This window comes from Microcebus murinus, chromosome 12 (assembly GCF_040939455.1).
Source record: "Microcebus murinus isolate Inina chromosome 12, M.murinus_Inina_mat1.0, whole genome shotgun sequence".
NCBI lineage: Eukaryota > Metazoa > Chordata > Mammalia > Primates > Cheirogaleidae > Microcebus > Microcebus murinus.
Window position 1 is genome coordinate 82,614,068 of NC_134115.1, and position 12,488 is coordinate 82,626,555.

Genomic DNA, 12,488 nt, shown 5'->3' on the forward strand with positions numbered 1-12,488 from the left:
CACTAGCCATCTGTCTGTGTGCACTGGGTGGGCAGGAGAGGGAGACATTAAAGTAGGAAGCTGTTTGCATAAATAGACCAGGCAAGAAATGAGGTCTTAACTAAGAATGCTCCCAGATCTTTGGCATGCCAGGCCTTTTCCATGCCAGTTTGAAACAGGGGGAATTTCCCAAGGCCTCCATAGAATAAATAGACTGAATTCTTGTCTTGACTCAGCTCTGGGGAAGGCAGTGCCACTTGATACTGGGCCCAGCATCCTCATCTGTGCGCTGTTCCTCTTGCAGGACTTGGAGCACCATTTAGGCCTTGCCCTCAGTGAGGTTCAGGCAGCGAAGAAGACATGGTTCAACCGAACACTGAGCTCCATAAAGACAGCAACTGGGGTTCAAGGGAAAGAGACTTGCTGAGAGCAGCTGCTGCCTCCAGACACCTTCAGAAAACACGACACCTTTTGTTGCCTTCTTTGGCCAGATGTGTGATTCTGTGACATGTCCCAGGACCAGAATGTACCTAAGTCAGATCTGTAGACACATATTGGTAGGTCATTGGACCAGAGCTCATGAAGCAGGCAGCCTCTGGGGTAAGACTACTGATACTAACAAGCCTGCTAGTCAGCAGACGCTCTGGACACAATCTAGAAACCACTCCTCAGTATGACCTCCCAGGCCCCTTCCCTGTGTAGGTCAGCACCTCACCCAGCCTAAAGGCTGAGTTTACACGATCAGAATTTGGGGATCCTTCAGTCTGTTGATTTTTTTTTCCCCCTAAACCTTTCATTTTTTAAAAAAATATACATATTATATATATATATATATATTGGGGAGGGGGGATCAGAAACTCAAATAATTTTTACCTGCTTCAGTGCCAGCAGAAGGCCCCCCAGGTAGACATGGAAGAAGCACTTTGTTTTAAATAGGAAGGTTTCATATTTGTAGTTGAAGCCACTTCATTTTGTTAAACTATATAATGCACAGGTTTTTGGTTTGGCATTATTCACGTTTCTGATCAATTCTATGCAACTCATAGTTCCTGTTGTTTTTTAGCATTAGCTGCCAAGATGACTTCACAAGGCTGGGGTGGGTGACTTGACTGTGAGACTGGATTAATCATAATATGGACAAATCTTATTTTGCTTAACGTGTCGTGTGTGTGTGTGTGTGTATATATATATATATAAATATCTTTCCCAGTATACCCAGTTAACAAGTGTTTAAATCCCAGACAGGACTGCTGATCTGCACAGTTTAATGATGTGGTTATTTGGGCACTTAACTTCACTCAAGGTTTGCTGGGCTCTGCTCTCCTCCCTGCCGTTATAGGAGCTATGAAGAGCTCCCTCACTTCATGGTTCCTAGTGTTTTTGCACAACAGGTTGTCCAAGTGAGAAAGACTGAGCTGTATGTTTGCATCCTGCATGTGCCTCGAGGTGTCCCATCTCCTGGCCTGGTCCCTCCCTGACAGGCTGGGCCTCAGGCCCTCCCCAGAGTATGGCTGGGTGCAGACCCCACGGTTCAGATGGGATATAAGCTCTCACTTCAAAGCTATGGAAGGGAGGTTTTAGCTCCTTTAAAAAAAGAAAAAAAACCGTTGACTTAATTTATATAGTGATATGCTGACAGGCTAACTCGCAGATGGTTTGTCGTCTTCTCTTCGTTCAGCGTGGAGGTGGCTGGTTACAAGAGACACTGGTTTGTATATAAAGACACTTGGGTGGTTCTGTAGCTCTTTTTCTTATTGGCTGTACTAATGCTTGCTGAGGTCATCTGTGACACAGGAGGTACAAAGTGGCAACCCCCTCCCCCACACCATCCCCTCCGCTGCTGTGTCTTTCTTGTTCAGTTACCAAAACAGCTGTAAGCCCATCTAATGCTAGGCACGTGGACATTGTGCTAGGGTAGTTTCAGTGTGTCAACTTTATGAATTGAAATATAAACCAGTAAAATTGTATTACTATTTCTTTTGTTGGTTTTATTTTAACAGCATATTCATTAAATATTTTGGTACAAACAGCATTGCTTTGTAAAAACCAGTTTTATCATTATGTGCTTCTGCCCCGCCCTCCTCTCCCCTCCCTCCCCACTGCCTTCCACACACAGAAGCAGAGTCAGAGAAGATCACCCATTCAGGCACAGATGGAGTAGCTAAGGTGGGTGCCAAGCCATGTGGGTTGAGAGGACACGGGCTTTGACCTGGGGGAGACTGGTGCCTTTGTTCGTTTTTTTTTTTAAGAGATGGGGTCGCCATGTTGCCCAGGCTGGACTCAAACTCCTGGCTTCTCAAGTAGCTGGGATTACAGGCGTGAGCCACCACGTCCAGCTCTCATGCCTCTGTTCATTATGAGCATTGCTTCTCTCTGAAAAATAAAGGGCTCTGCTAACAGAGGTTTTTGAGGTTGGGGGAAGCCTTACTAGAGGTAAGGGCAGTCAGGCCTTGAATGACAAAAGCTTCTCACTGGGTGGAGACTGGAGAGGGAATTCCAGCGTCATAAATGTCAATGTGCAGGAGAAATAGCTGAAGAGTAGAAAGGCAGTCTGAGTACTTGGGGCCCAGGTGTGCTCTCCTAAAAGCCTCAAGAAAGGTGGCAACAAGGAGATACATCTTATCAAAGTCTCTTTATTTTCATTGCTGGTCCTTCCATATCCCTGCACCACAGGGATGAAGCTCTCAGGCCTCTTCTGCCCTTCTTTACCACCTTGTCCCCCTTATCTGCAGCAAGAAGAGTGAAGCTTCCCTAATCCTGCGATTCCCCTCCCAGCTTGACCTGCCCTCCAGGACTCCAGCTCCACCCAGCCTCTGAATGGAAGCAGGCTAACAGACCATGGCTTCATGCCTGTAAGACGCGAGGATGGTCAGGCCCCTGCCCTGTCAGGTGCTCTTGCATTGTCCGGGACAGTGGCTCCAGAGCACGGTTGCGATCTGGGTCATTTTGATGCTCCCAGGTAAAGGGTGTTATTTCTAGATTCCACATGCCTGGCCAGCCTGCTCCATGCTTTTCCAGTCCCAAGGGACCCATGTTAAGGCATGTAGGTTCTCAGCTGAAATCCTCATTCCTGCAGTTGTGTAGTGGCCCAGAGAAAGGAGTCCATATACCAGTAAGCCTTGGCACACAGGCCCTAAATGACTCAAAGGTAGGACCTGTTTTGCTGGAGGTCCCCCAGTTACACTGAGACTGAGAAGAGTAATTGCAATACATATGGTAAGTACCGTGTAGGTGTGGGGATCCTGTGGCAACATGGAGTCTACGTATAACTGCAAGGGAGACAAAGTGGTAGTGACAGCTATTTGCACCGACAACTAGACGATGTGCTGGGTAGAGAAGCAAGAGGACAGTTTTTAGGTGGGAGGAATAGTTGTTAGTGTTGTGTAGTCTGCTTGGGCCAAGGTGATGAAAGGTGAAACTGGGTAATCAGGTTGGGTCCATGCCAGAAGGGTTTGAGGTGATGGGGAACACTGGAGAGTCTTAAGCCACTTCATTTTGAGAAGTTCCCTGCCAATCCTTTAGGAAGAAACACTAGAAGAGAAATTAGGGTCTGAGCAGAGGTGACAAAGAAAAGGGAATAGGGTGAGAATGGAGGCAGTGAAACTTGGTGAGAGCAAGACCATGCCAAGGTAAATTTAGCTTTCAATGTTATGTATTTGAGATAGCCTTGGACATGCAGCTAGAAATGTTTGGAATCTACAATTGCTCGGAAGTTGGTTCAGCATCTTCCAGCACAGGTGTCTGAACCTCGACACTGCTGACAGCTAGGCTGGTAATTCTGTGCTGTGGGGTTGTCCTGCCCAATAGAGCTACTCAGCAGCAGCCCTGGGCCTCTACTTGCTAGATGCCAGTGGCACACACCCCACCCCAACTGTCACAACCAAAAATGTCTCCAGGCACTGCCGCATGTTCCCTGGGTGGCAAAATGACTCCTGGTTGAGAACCAGTGCTCAAACAAGCTAAAGCTAGGGGCATAAAGAGACTGTACAAAGAATGTTCAAAGGCTAGATGGAGGAAGCAGGAGAGAGGACCCGGAGAATGGAACGTGGATGACTAGAGAAGAGGAGCGAGCTACCTTTGGGTGAAGATAGGACTGGAAAGGCTCACTGGATTTGGCAGTTGGGAGGGTGCTGGGGCAGTGGCCCACCACAGTGGGTTGAGGGTTGGAGGACAGGAAGCAGAGACAATCAAGTGTAGATTTTCAGAAGGCTGGCTATGAGGGAAGTGGGCATATAAGGCCAGTGGTTGGAGGGGACTTGCAGGAAGAGTTGTTTTGTTGAGAAACTTGAACTCTAGTTCTGACCTTGGACACATGTCGCTGATGGAGGGCTGCTCGTGAGAATACGCCACAGGCTGAGTGGACCATCTGGCAGGCCTGCTGCAATAGGAGCTGATCTCCAGGGCCTTGGTGGTAATTTCCAGCAGGAAGGCAGCAACTTAGAATGGCAAAAGGTACCAGCCCCAGAATCTCCACTCCTCTTCTGAATTCTAAGTCCTAAAGGCGTGCTGTGAGCGAAGTGAACACAAGGGTCCAGAACACAACTGCCAGGTCTGTACTGCCAACACCTGTGAAACTAGAGCCTCTGCAGGGGATAATACAATAAGTGACAGTGGGCTCCTCATGGCCTGGGAGAGTCATTTCACTGCTCAGAGAAATGCCTGAGTCTGACATTAGGATTTAAATCTTCTTCTAAGATTAATTTGGGGGTGATGAAAGAACAGGGGAGCTGGAGAAGATGGACACGAAGACTGGAACCACACAGAACGGCTGAGGCACTCCCAGAACAACAACAGGCCTGAGCACTAACTTCCCAGCCTACCCTGGCCTTCAGATGACCACGTGGGCAGCAGGTAGGTCAGACTGTCATTGCACTTCACTATAAGCAACGTGGAAACGTGGCATTCAGGCCATAACTTTAGGGCTCATCACCACCTTTCCAGGTTCTATTCCTTCTCTGTACAGTGGGTTCAATGCCTGTCTCACAGGGATTGCTGAGCTCTCCTGTGAAGCTCTTGACTCTTGTCATGCATTCTTCTCCCTCCAATTGTTAACTGTTGTTATTCCCAGATTTGAAAATGAAGGTGAAAGGTTTGCCTGAGGCTGCCCCATCTGAGAGTTCAGGCTTTCCTACCATGTATCACTTCCACCTTCTCTTCCGGGGCCCAAAAGCAAGAAAATCGCTCCCTCCTTCCTTTCCCCAGTTCCACCTCAACAATCTTGTCTCCTGTGGGCTGAGCCTTGTGCCAGTTGTGGACAAGAAAGGCTGGCTACCCCTCAAACTCAGAAAGACAAATCTGGGAACGAGGATGGAGACAGCAGAGGGCTGGCCCAGCCAGCTTTTCTTTCACTCGTTTTTTAGCATGGTGGTAAATCCAGACGGATGGTGAGTGGGGAAAGGTAGAGCCCTAAGTTACAAAGTGAGGCAACCCCCCCCACCCCCCGAGTGGTGATGTCCACACAGCTCTCCACTTACCTGGAGGTGGCAAGCAGCAACCCCTGGTCCCTCCCAGATGACCACCCTGGGCTGGCCACAACTTCCTTGTCCTCATTTCTCCAAGTGGGATCTCCAAGTCGCTGTGGCAGCTCCATCGCAGAAACCTCACAGGGAGACTGGCAGCAGGAGCATGATGAAGAGCTTCAGCTTTGGATTCCAATTGGTGCCACCATCTAGAAACTACACCCTTGAGCAGGGCTCTTTGACTCAGAGCCTCAGTTTCCTGATCTGTCATGTCTGGGTATTGCCAAGCCCTGGAGCCGGTGTGAGGATTAAGAGTGAGGTTTGTGAAAAGCACCTGGTAGATTCTGAGGTTTGAGATTCAGCACTCACTCGATATACATAGCTTACCCTTCTCCGTGCCAAGCTGCCAGGTTAAACTTTCATGATGAGGAAACTTGTAGCACTGTCTACAGAGAAGCAGAACTGAAGGACTGCAGACAGAAGCATAAATTAGGACTTGGCCCCACCCTTGCAAACTGCTGGCCATTATCAGGAGCCATGCTGCTCCCCTTCAAGTTTCCTCAGCCCCTCACCTCAACCCTTTGCACGAAGGGAAGACCCTGTAACATGTACTGAGAGTCTTAAGGGCCGGGAACTGTTTGTCAAAGCCAGATCCTTCATTTTAACAGAGTGGGTCCTGCACAAAACAGCCCATTATTGTTTAAGACAGAAGCATTTTTATTCATCCAAATGGGGAAAATGCAACATGTCAGGGCATTACAGACAAACTGCAGCAGCCAGACAAGAGGGTCAGTCTATGGCAGAGTCCAACATACTCGGCACGAAGAAGCCACAGTGTGGGTGCTGCCTGCAGAAGTCGGGGCAGCAGGGTCCCTTTGGATGAAGGCCAGGCATCTCTGGGCGAGGCACTGGTGACAGTCCACATATGCAGGCTGCTGCTTCAACCACGCCGAAGGTTTAAAGTTCAGAGTCCTACGGGTATTCATTGCCCCAGAGGGGAAGGACAGTCCAGGGTGGTCACGGTTTCCAATGTTTTTTAACATAATACACAACAAAGTTATTGCCAAGGACTTTGCACTGCAAATTATACTATTTACACTTGTGTATTCAGAAAAACACAGTAAATAGCTACATGACAGATATTTTAAATAGATTTCTAAAAACTAACTTGGCTATCACCAGACCACAGTAAGCTACAGCCAGGAGTCCAATGTCATGTACATAACCGTGCAGCAAGGAGAGGTTTTCTATCCACGACTATGCTTCTCTGCCTGCACCCCCAGCCCTGGGGCCGAGGGAGGGCTAAAACTGAACAGGGCCACCTTACTCCTTAGTGTGAGTGAAGGCAGTTGTCAAATAGGACTTCTGGTCTAGACTGGCTGCACTTCCCATTTCCTTCCCAGGAGGAAGCAAGTCCCATAGGCCCTGCTCCTCCAGGAACACTGCATAGCAGGCAGACCAGGATGCACACGCATGAGGCTAATGGTCTGAGCCTTGGCCCAAGCCCATCAGCCTCGCTGTTCCTGGAAGTGCACTTGTCCTAATCACAGCTACCTCGGGAGACCTGTCTTCTAAAGAAGTGACAGGGCCTAACCAGCCACTTGAAGAAACCAAAGGTTCAGCACAACAGGCCAGAAAGGTGGGTCCAGGGTGAAAGGCCTGAGTTCAAAGATGCTCTGGGGAAAACAGGACAAACACTGCTAGAAGCTAAGTGTATGATATCTGCCCAAGGAAGCAATAACAGCAGGCTTTCCCCCTGGCCCAGCATTCACCTCACTTTCCTAGCCCTGCCATGCTGAAAAGGCAGGCCACCTGGAGGCAGCTCACCAGGGAGCCAGAGCCACCCAGAATTCCTGGCAGACGCAAAGTGAGCCCTGGGCTGGGGCCTTGACGATGCCTGCGATGTGGCTCCCTAGCAGTTTCTAAAAATGAGCCTCCTCTCCAGGAAAGGTAGTGAATGGTAGTAAGCACCTCCCACATAGCCAGGGCAGGTCCCCTCACTAAGAAGCTGCCATATTAGGGGAGGGAAGGGAAAAACGGTGCTCAGCACCCACAAGGGGGTGCTCAGAGTAAACTTCACCTGACTGCACAGCGCCTGTCTGAGCACGAAAGGCGATCATTGTTAGGAAAAGGGATGGTCTACTCAGGGGTAGGTAAGATGTCTGTACAAAAGGAGGCTTGGAAAGTGACAAACATTTAAAGGAAACAGGTGTCTTACCACAGACCCACCAACCAAAATTCCAAAAGGGTAGAGAGCACAAGCTGCCGAGGGGGGGGGGGACGACATAAAACAACTTTCTAAATTACAGGTGAAGAAGGAACTTCCTACAGTCTTCCTAACTACCTAAAACTCTTACTCCTATTCTTGATTCATTTCCATGAACAATAAACAAAACAAAAACCCTGACTACTAGGAGCCACAGAATTATTTAGGTTAGAGTCAAAAAGACTTTCTGACCATCATATTTCCCGAGGCAGAACAAGAAGTCAGATGGCAACAAGTCTGTGCCTGTATGTGACTGCGGAGCCTGACTGTCCTGTGAGACTGGGGCCTGAGCACAGGACTCGCTGCCAGAGGAAAGGCCACATCTGGCATCACAGCCGGGGACAAACTGCACTCTCTTTACCAAACCCAAGGCCCACTCCACTTGCCAGGCTCAAGTTTGTTACTTTCCCTTCCATAAACCCAGAAACTTACCCAGAAAATGCAAGGAGAGCTGCTTGTTGGAGATAAGAATTTACATACCTGTCAGAGCCGGGGTGCCACTCCAAGTCCCTAAGAGAGAGGAGACCAGGAGGCACATCCCTACCAGAGAGGGAGCCACGCACGTCTGAAGAGAGTGGCCAATGTGCCTCAAAGGGGTCTTTCCCTTCTGTAGCCCTCATCCAATCCCAGAGATTGCCAAACAACTTCACTGAGAGCAAGCAGCATCCAATTCCTTAAGTTTTCAGTGGCTTCCTGCCCCCCTGGGGCAGCACCACAGCCCACACCTCCTGGTCCAGTCCCAGAGGGCCAGAAGCGCCCACAGGCCCAGTGGAAGGCGGTTACAGTGCAGACCTGCCAGCCCCATGGGAGAGCCACATGTGGAGTTGGTGCCACCACCTCCCAGCTCTGGGGTGCTAAGCAAGTGCCTTCCCTTCTGAGCTGCATGTGATCTTCAGCACCCCCAGGGCTGTTCGGGCTTCACTGAAATAGCACCTGTGAAGACAGCTGTGTCAGGTCGTCTCTCTCCAGCCCTACCTGCGCAGTTACAGCCACGCCCATCTCCTGTGCCCACACATCAAGAGCAGCCACTCCCAACTTTTGCTCCTCTTAAAGGAGAGAGTCTGCCACTCACATCCTTGGCACCTCACCGACGCTCTCTGGACAGTATCTATCTCCCTTCAACCTTCCTAGAAACAACTGAGGGGAAAGACTTTGCATAGTAGAAAACACTACAAACATGATTTTTTCCATCACCCCAAGTACCACTGAGCACTCCTTGGGGCAGGTACCATGTCTGATTCACCTTGGTCTCCCCTGCACCCAGCGTGTGGCACTGCCCAGAGCAGTCTATGATGTACCTGAGCAGTAGTTATTTCAACCTGCCTCAGTGGTCTGTAGGCTTCTGGAGAATGGAGAACAGCACCTCGCTGAAGGCCTGCCCTTTGTGCTGTCCATGGCCCGGGCGTGTCCACAAAGGAAACAAAATATGCTCCATGAAGCTTTCTTGTGGTGTGACTTGACTCTGAAGCAAGGGGAGCCTGTCTCCCCACCATTTTACCCTTACACACCAAGACCCCAAGCTAGATTTAGATTTGAGACAATGTTTCATAGCAGGAGAGAAAAAGCCTAAAGATGGAAGATTTTGTCATGCTCTGTTCATGCTAGAAATAAAGGTCGGGCACTCACTGATCTGATAAAGCCAGTGGTCAGAAAAATCATCCTTCTCTGGGCCTCTCTGTCTCACTCTAGTACCAAGAGTAACAAATTCCTTGGCTAAAGTCCAGACTAAACTGAAAGGTATAATTTATAATCACAGACATGGTCTTCTATGACCAGAGGGACATTTCTAAAATACATCTGCAATCACTTTACTCTCCTGAGCACAACTGTCCAATGGCTTCCCACTGCCCAGAGAATGAAGCCCACACTCCTTAGCCTGGCACTTAGGGCCAGCACAAGCTGACCCTCACACACCTGTGCAACTACACAGAAGTTCTCGTTGTTCAACACCACGGCATCTATCATCTGGGCCTGCTCCCTTTCCTGGCGAACCCTCCTCTTCCTCCTCCTCTAAGAATCTGCTCCAGAGTGGCCTCCTTCCCAGGGCTTTCCTGATTCACCCTCAGCCCTTCTCTCCTCTGAGCCCCGTCACCTTGGACTTCCCTGACCCTGTTCTGTATTTTGCTCTTCAATCACCCGATCTCCCATTTCAGTCTCCCACCTGTCACTCAAAACCTAAGTTCCGCTCAGTGCTCACAAAGACTAGATGCTCAGGAAGTCTTCGTGGGGATACAGATTAATCGAGGCAGCAGAAAGGAAGAAGTTTCCAGTCATGATTAAGCCAAAGGGTGAGTAATCTTTACAGTCGTAAGCCAAGGATTGGCAAAATATGGCCCACTGCTTTTATAAATAAAGTTTTATCAAAACACAGCCATATAGTCTATAATCTATTTACACATTTTCTATAGTTGCTTTTGTGCTAGATGGCAGAGTTGAATAGTCCATAAAGCCTGAAATGCTACTGTCTGGCCCTTTGCAGAAAAGGTTTGCTGACACCAGGTCTATGGCAGTGCTTTCCATATACGTTCTCATTGTGTAACACATAAAGCAGGAATATTTGTGTGGCCTGCTGGGGTAATGAACAAGGCCACTTGTAGTTAAGAGACAGATAGCACTGGAGTTCTGGCCACCCAGAAGCTGATGGGATCAGTGTTTCAGTACACCTTTAACCCTTTCGAAGTTCTGAAATAAGGGCTCACAACCACAGCTGACACTTGAGCCCTAATTCCCTATGGAGCGATAAAAAAGAAGTACAGAAACCCACTCTGACTCCTACTTAGGTCTCCCTGCCCACCTGTCCATGGCAAAGCATAGGTGGCAGAACTAAGAAAGACAAAAATGAGGCCCAAAGCAAATCCCAAAGTAATCTCATAATTTCACATTTGTTTCCCTCAAAGAACTATGTAAAGAAAGTCTGGGTCGAGTGCAGTGGCTCATGCCTGTAATCCTAGCACTCTGGAAGGCCAAAGCAGGAGGACTGCTCAAGGTCAGGAGTTTGAGACCAGCCTGAGCAAGAGCAAGACCCTGTCTCTGCAAAAAATAGAAAACTTAGCCAGTATGATGGCAAACATGCCTGTAATCTCAGTTACTTGGAGGCTGAGGCAGGAGGGTCACTTGAGCCCAGGAGTTTGAGGTTGCAGTGAGCTATGGTCACACCACTGCACTCCAGCCAAGTTGACAAAGTGAGACTCTTCTCCAAAAAGTCTGTACCTTCCACTGGCTAAACCAGTTCCACAGATGCTGAATCCAATGAGCTTTAGCTCTTGCCCAGATTATCATTCTGTAAAGCAGAAGGCCTCCATTCACCCAGCACCTGCTACTCTCCTCACTGCAAAGCCCAGCCAAGCAGAACTTCAGGGTTATGATGCTGACCGACAGACTGCAAACCTCTCCACCGATTACCAATAGAGAGGCTTCCCAGAGAGCACCAGCACAAGAGAGCTGGGCCCACCAAAGGCCAGACAGCCCTCACTACGTTCGACTCTGCACATGGTCGGCGTCTTCCTCCCTTCCTCCACCTGGCCCATCTTGGTCAGCGGCAGCACTGTTCTCTACATCACCCTACTGAACAGCAGTCTGGGAGGAGTACTCAGGCAGCCCCCCTCCCCCTGGTGAGCACCGCTGTTCCCTGGCCTAGGGCGGGTGCCGTCAGCTCCCCACCCCGAGTCCAGCATAGGAGCCTGGCCTATGAGGAGACTCCATTCCTGTCCCTCCCTTACCTTGGCACTTGCAACAGCCTCCTCCTCATCAGTCCTCCCGACTCTGGTCCTTGGCCATCCAACTGTCCAAGTCAACCCTCCAGAATTCTCTCACTATATTGGATGATGGTAATCACTGAAGGGCACAGCATTCAGGGCCTTTCATGAGGTGGCTGTAAACTGCACACACCCCAAGGGGACTGGCCTCCCCTCCTTAGATTCCTTCCCCATTCACCTACCAGGCAAACCCTTGTCCAGCTTCATGAGAAGTCTGGGTCACTTCTGTCAGTGCCCCTATAACTCTTTGTAAGTTATTCAATGCTAAGCACTTATCTTCCTGTGACCACCAGTCAGTCTCTTCAGAGGCCTGGCTCCTTTCCTGGACTGGGTGGGAGACCTGGGACTGGGCCTGCCATCCCCCATCCCAGGGCCAGTGAGTAACATCCCAATCAGACCTGCTAGAGCATTTCTCTCACCACAGGAGATGGCTCTTACTCTGTCAAAATCCCCTGAGCATCTTTCTCCCCCTTCCTGTACTCTCCCTCTGAGTCAGTGATTTCACCTTCTACTCAGTTGTCTAAGCTGAAAATCTTGACAGTTTCTCCAACTACTTCTCCTGTTAAAAAAAAAAAAAAAGCAGCAGGTGACAGTGACTATATTCTCAAATCCATGTGCCCAAGAAGCAAGAAGTGGTCTTGGTAATGTCAGCAATCACATCAGAGTTCAGTCCAAACTGACATCTCATGGAGGAATTTCCTCTTTGCTATCCAAACAACTGGCTTCTTCCTTGAACATGCCTGGAAACATGGAGCTCACTTCTGCCCTCACCTGTGCTCCCAAGGCAGCTCTATCATCATGGGAGGCATACTTTAGCTCAAACTGCCTAACTGCCTTCCCCTATCTGTCATTACCCTCTGGAACCACATACAGTAAGTAAATATAATCTCATAAAATAGTTGATGGAAGTATCCATGTTCTCCCCAGGTCTCCCTTCACTAGCCTCAAACATCCTCACCATTTGATCTCATTTAAATGTGCCCTCTCCCAGCTTTCCTCAGTCCCTCAGGTGTAACTTCTACAAGTTTT

At 49.2% G+C, this 12,488-nt stretch overlaps 1 protein-coding gene across 5 annotated transcripts in view; it reads left to right on the plus strand.

The window, feature by feature from the left end:
- The window catches only part of RABGAP1 (RAB GTPase activating protein 1), a 155,861-nt gene extending 153,850 nt beyond the window's left edge, over window positions 1–2,011 (plus strand). For all 5 annotated transcript variants that reach the window (XM_076009019.1, XM_012771822.3, XM_012771823.2 and 2 more), the window contains one exon: window positions 284–2,011. In XM_076009019.1, the coding sequence (XP_075865134.1) occupies window positions 284–406 (123 nt within the window). In that variant the 3' untranslated portion in view covers window positions 407–2,011. The remainder of the gene's footprint in view (window positions 1–283) is intronic.
- The last annotated feature ends 10,477 nt before the right edge of the window (window positions 2,012–12,488 follow it).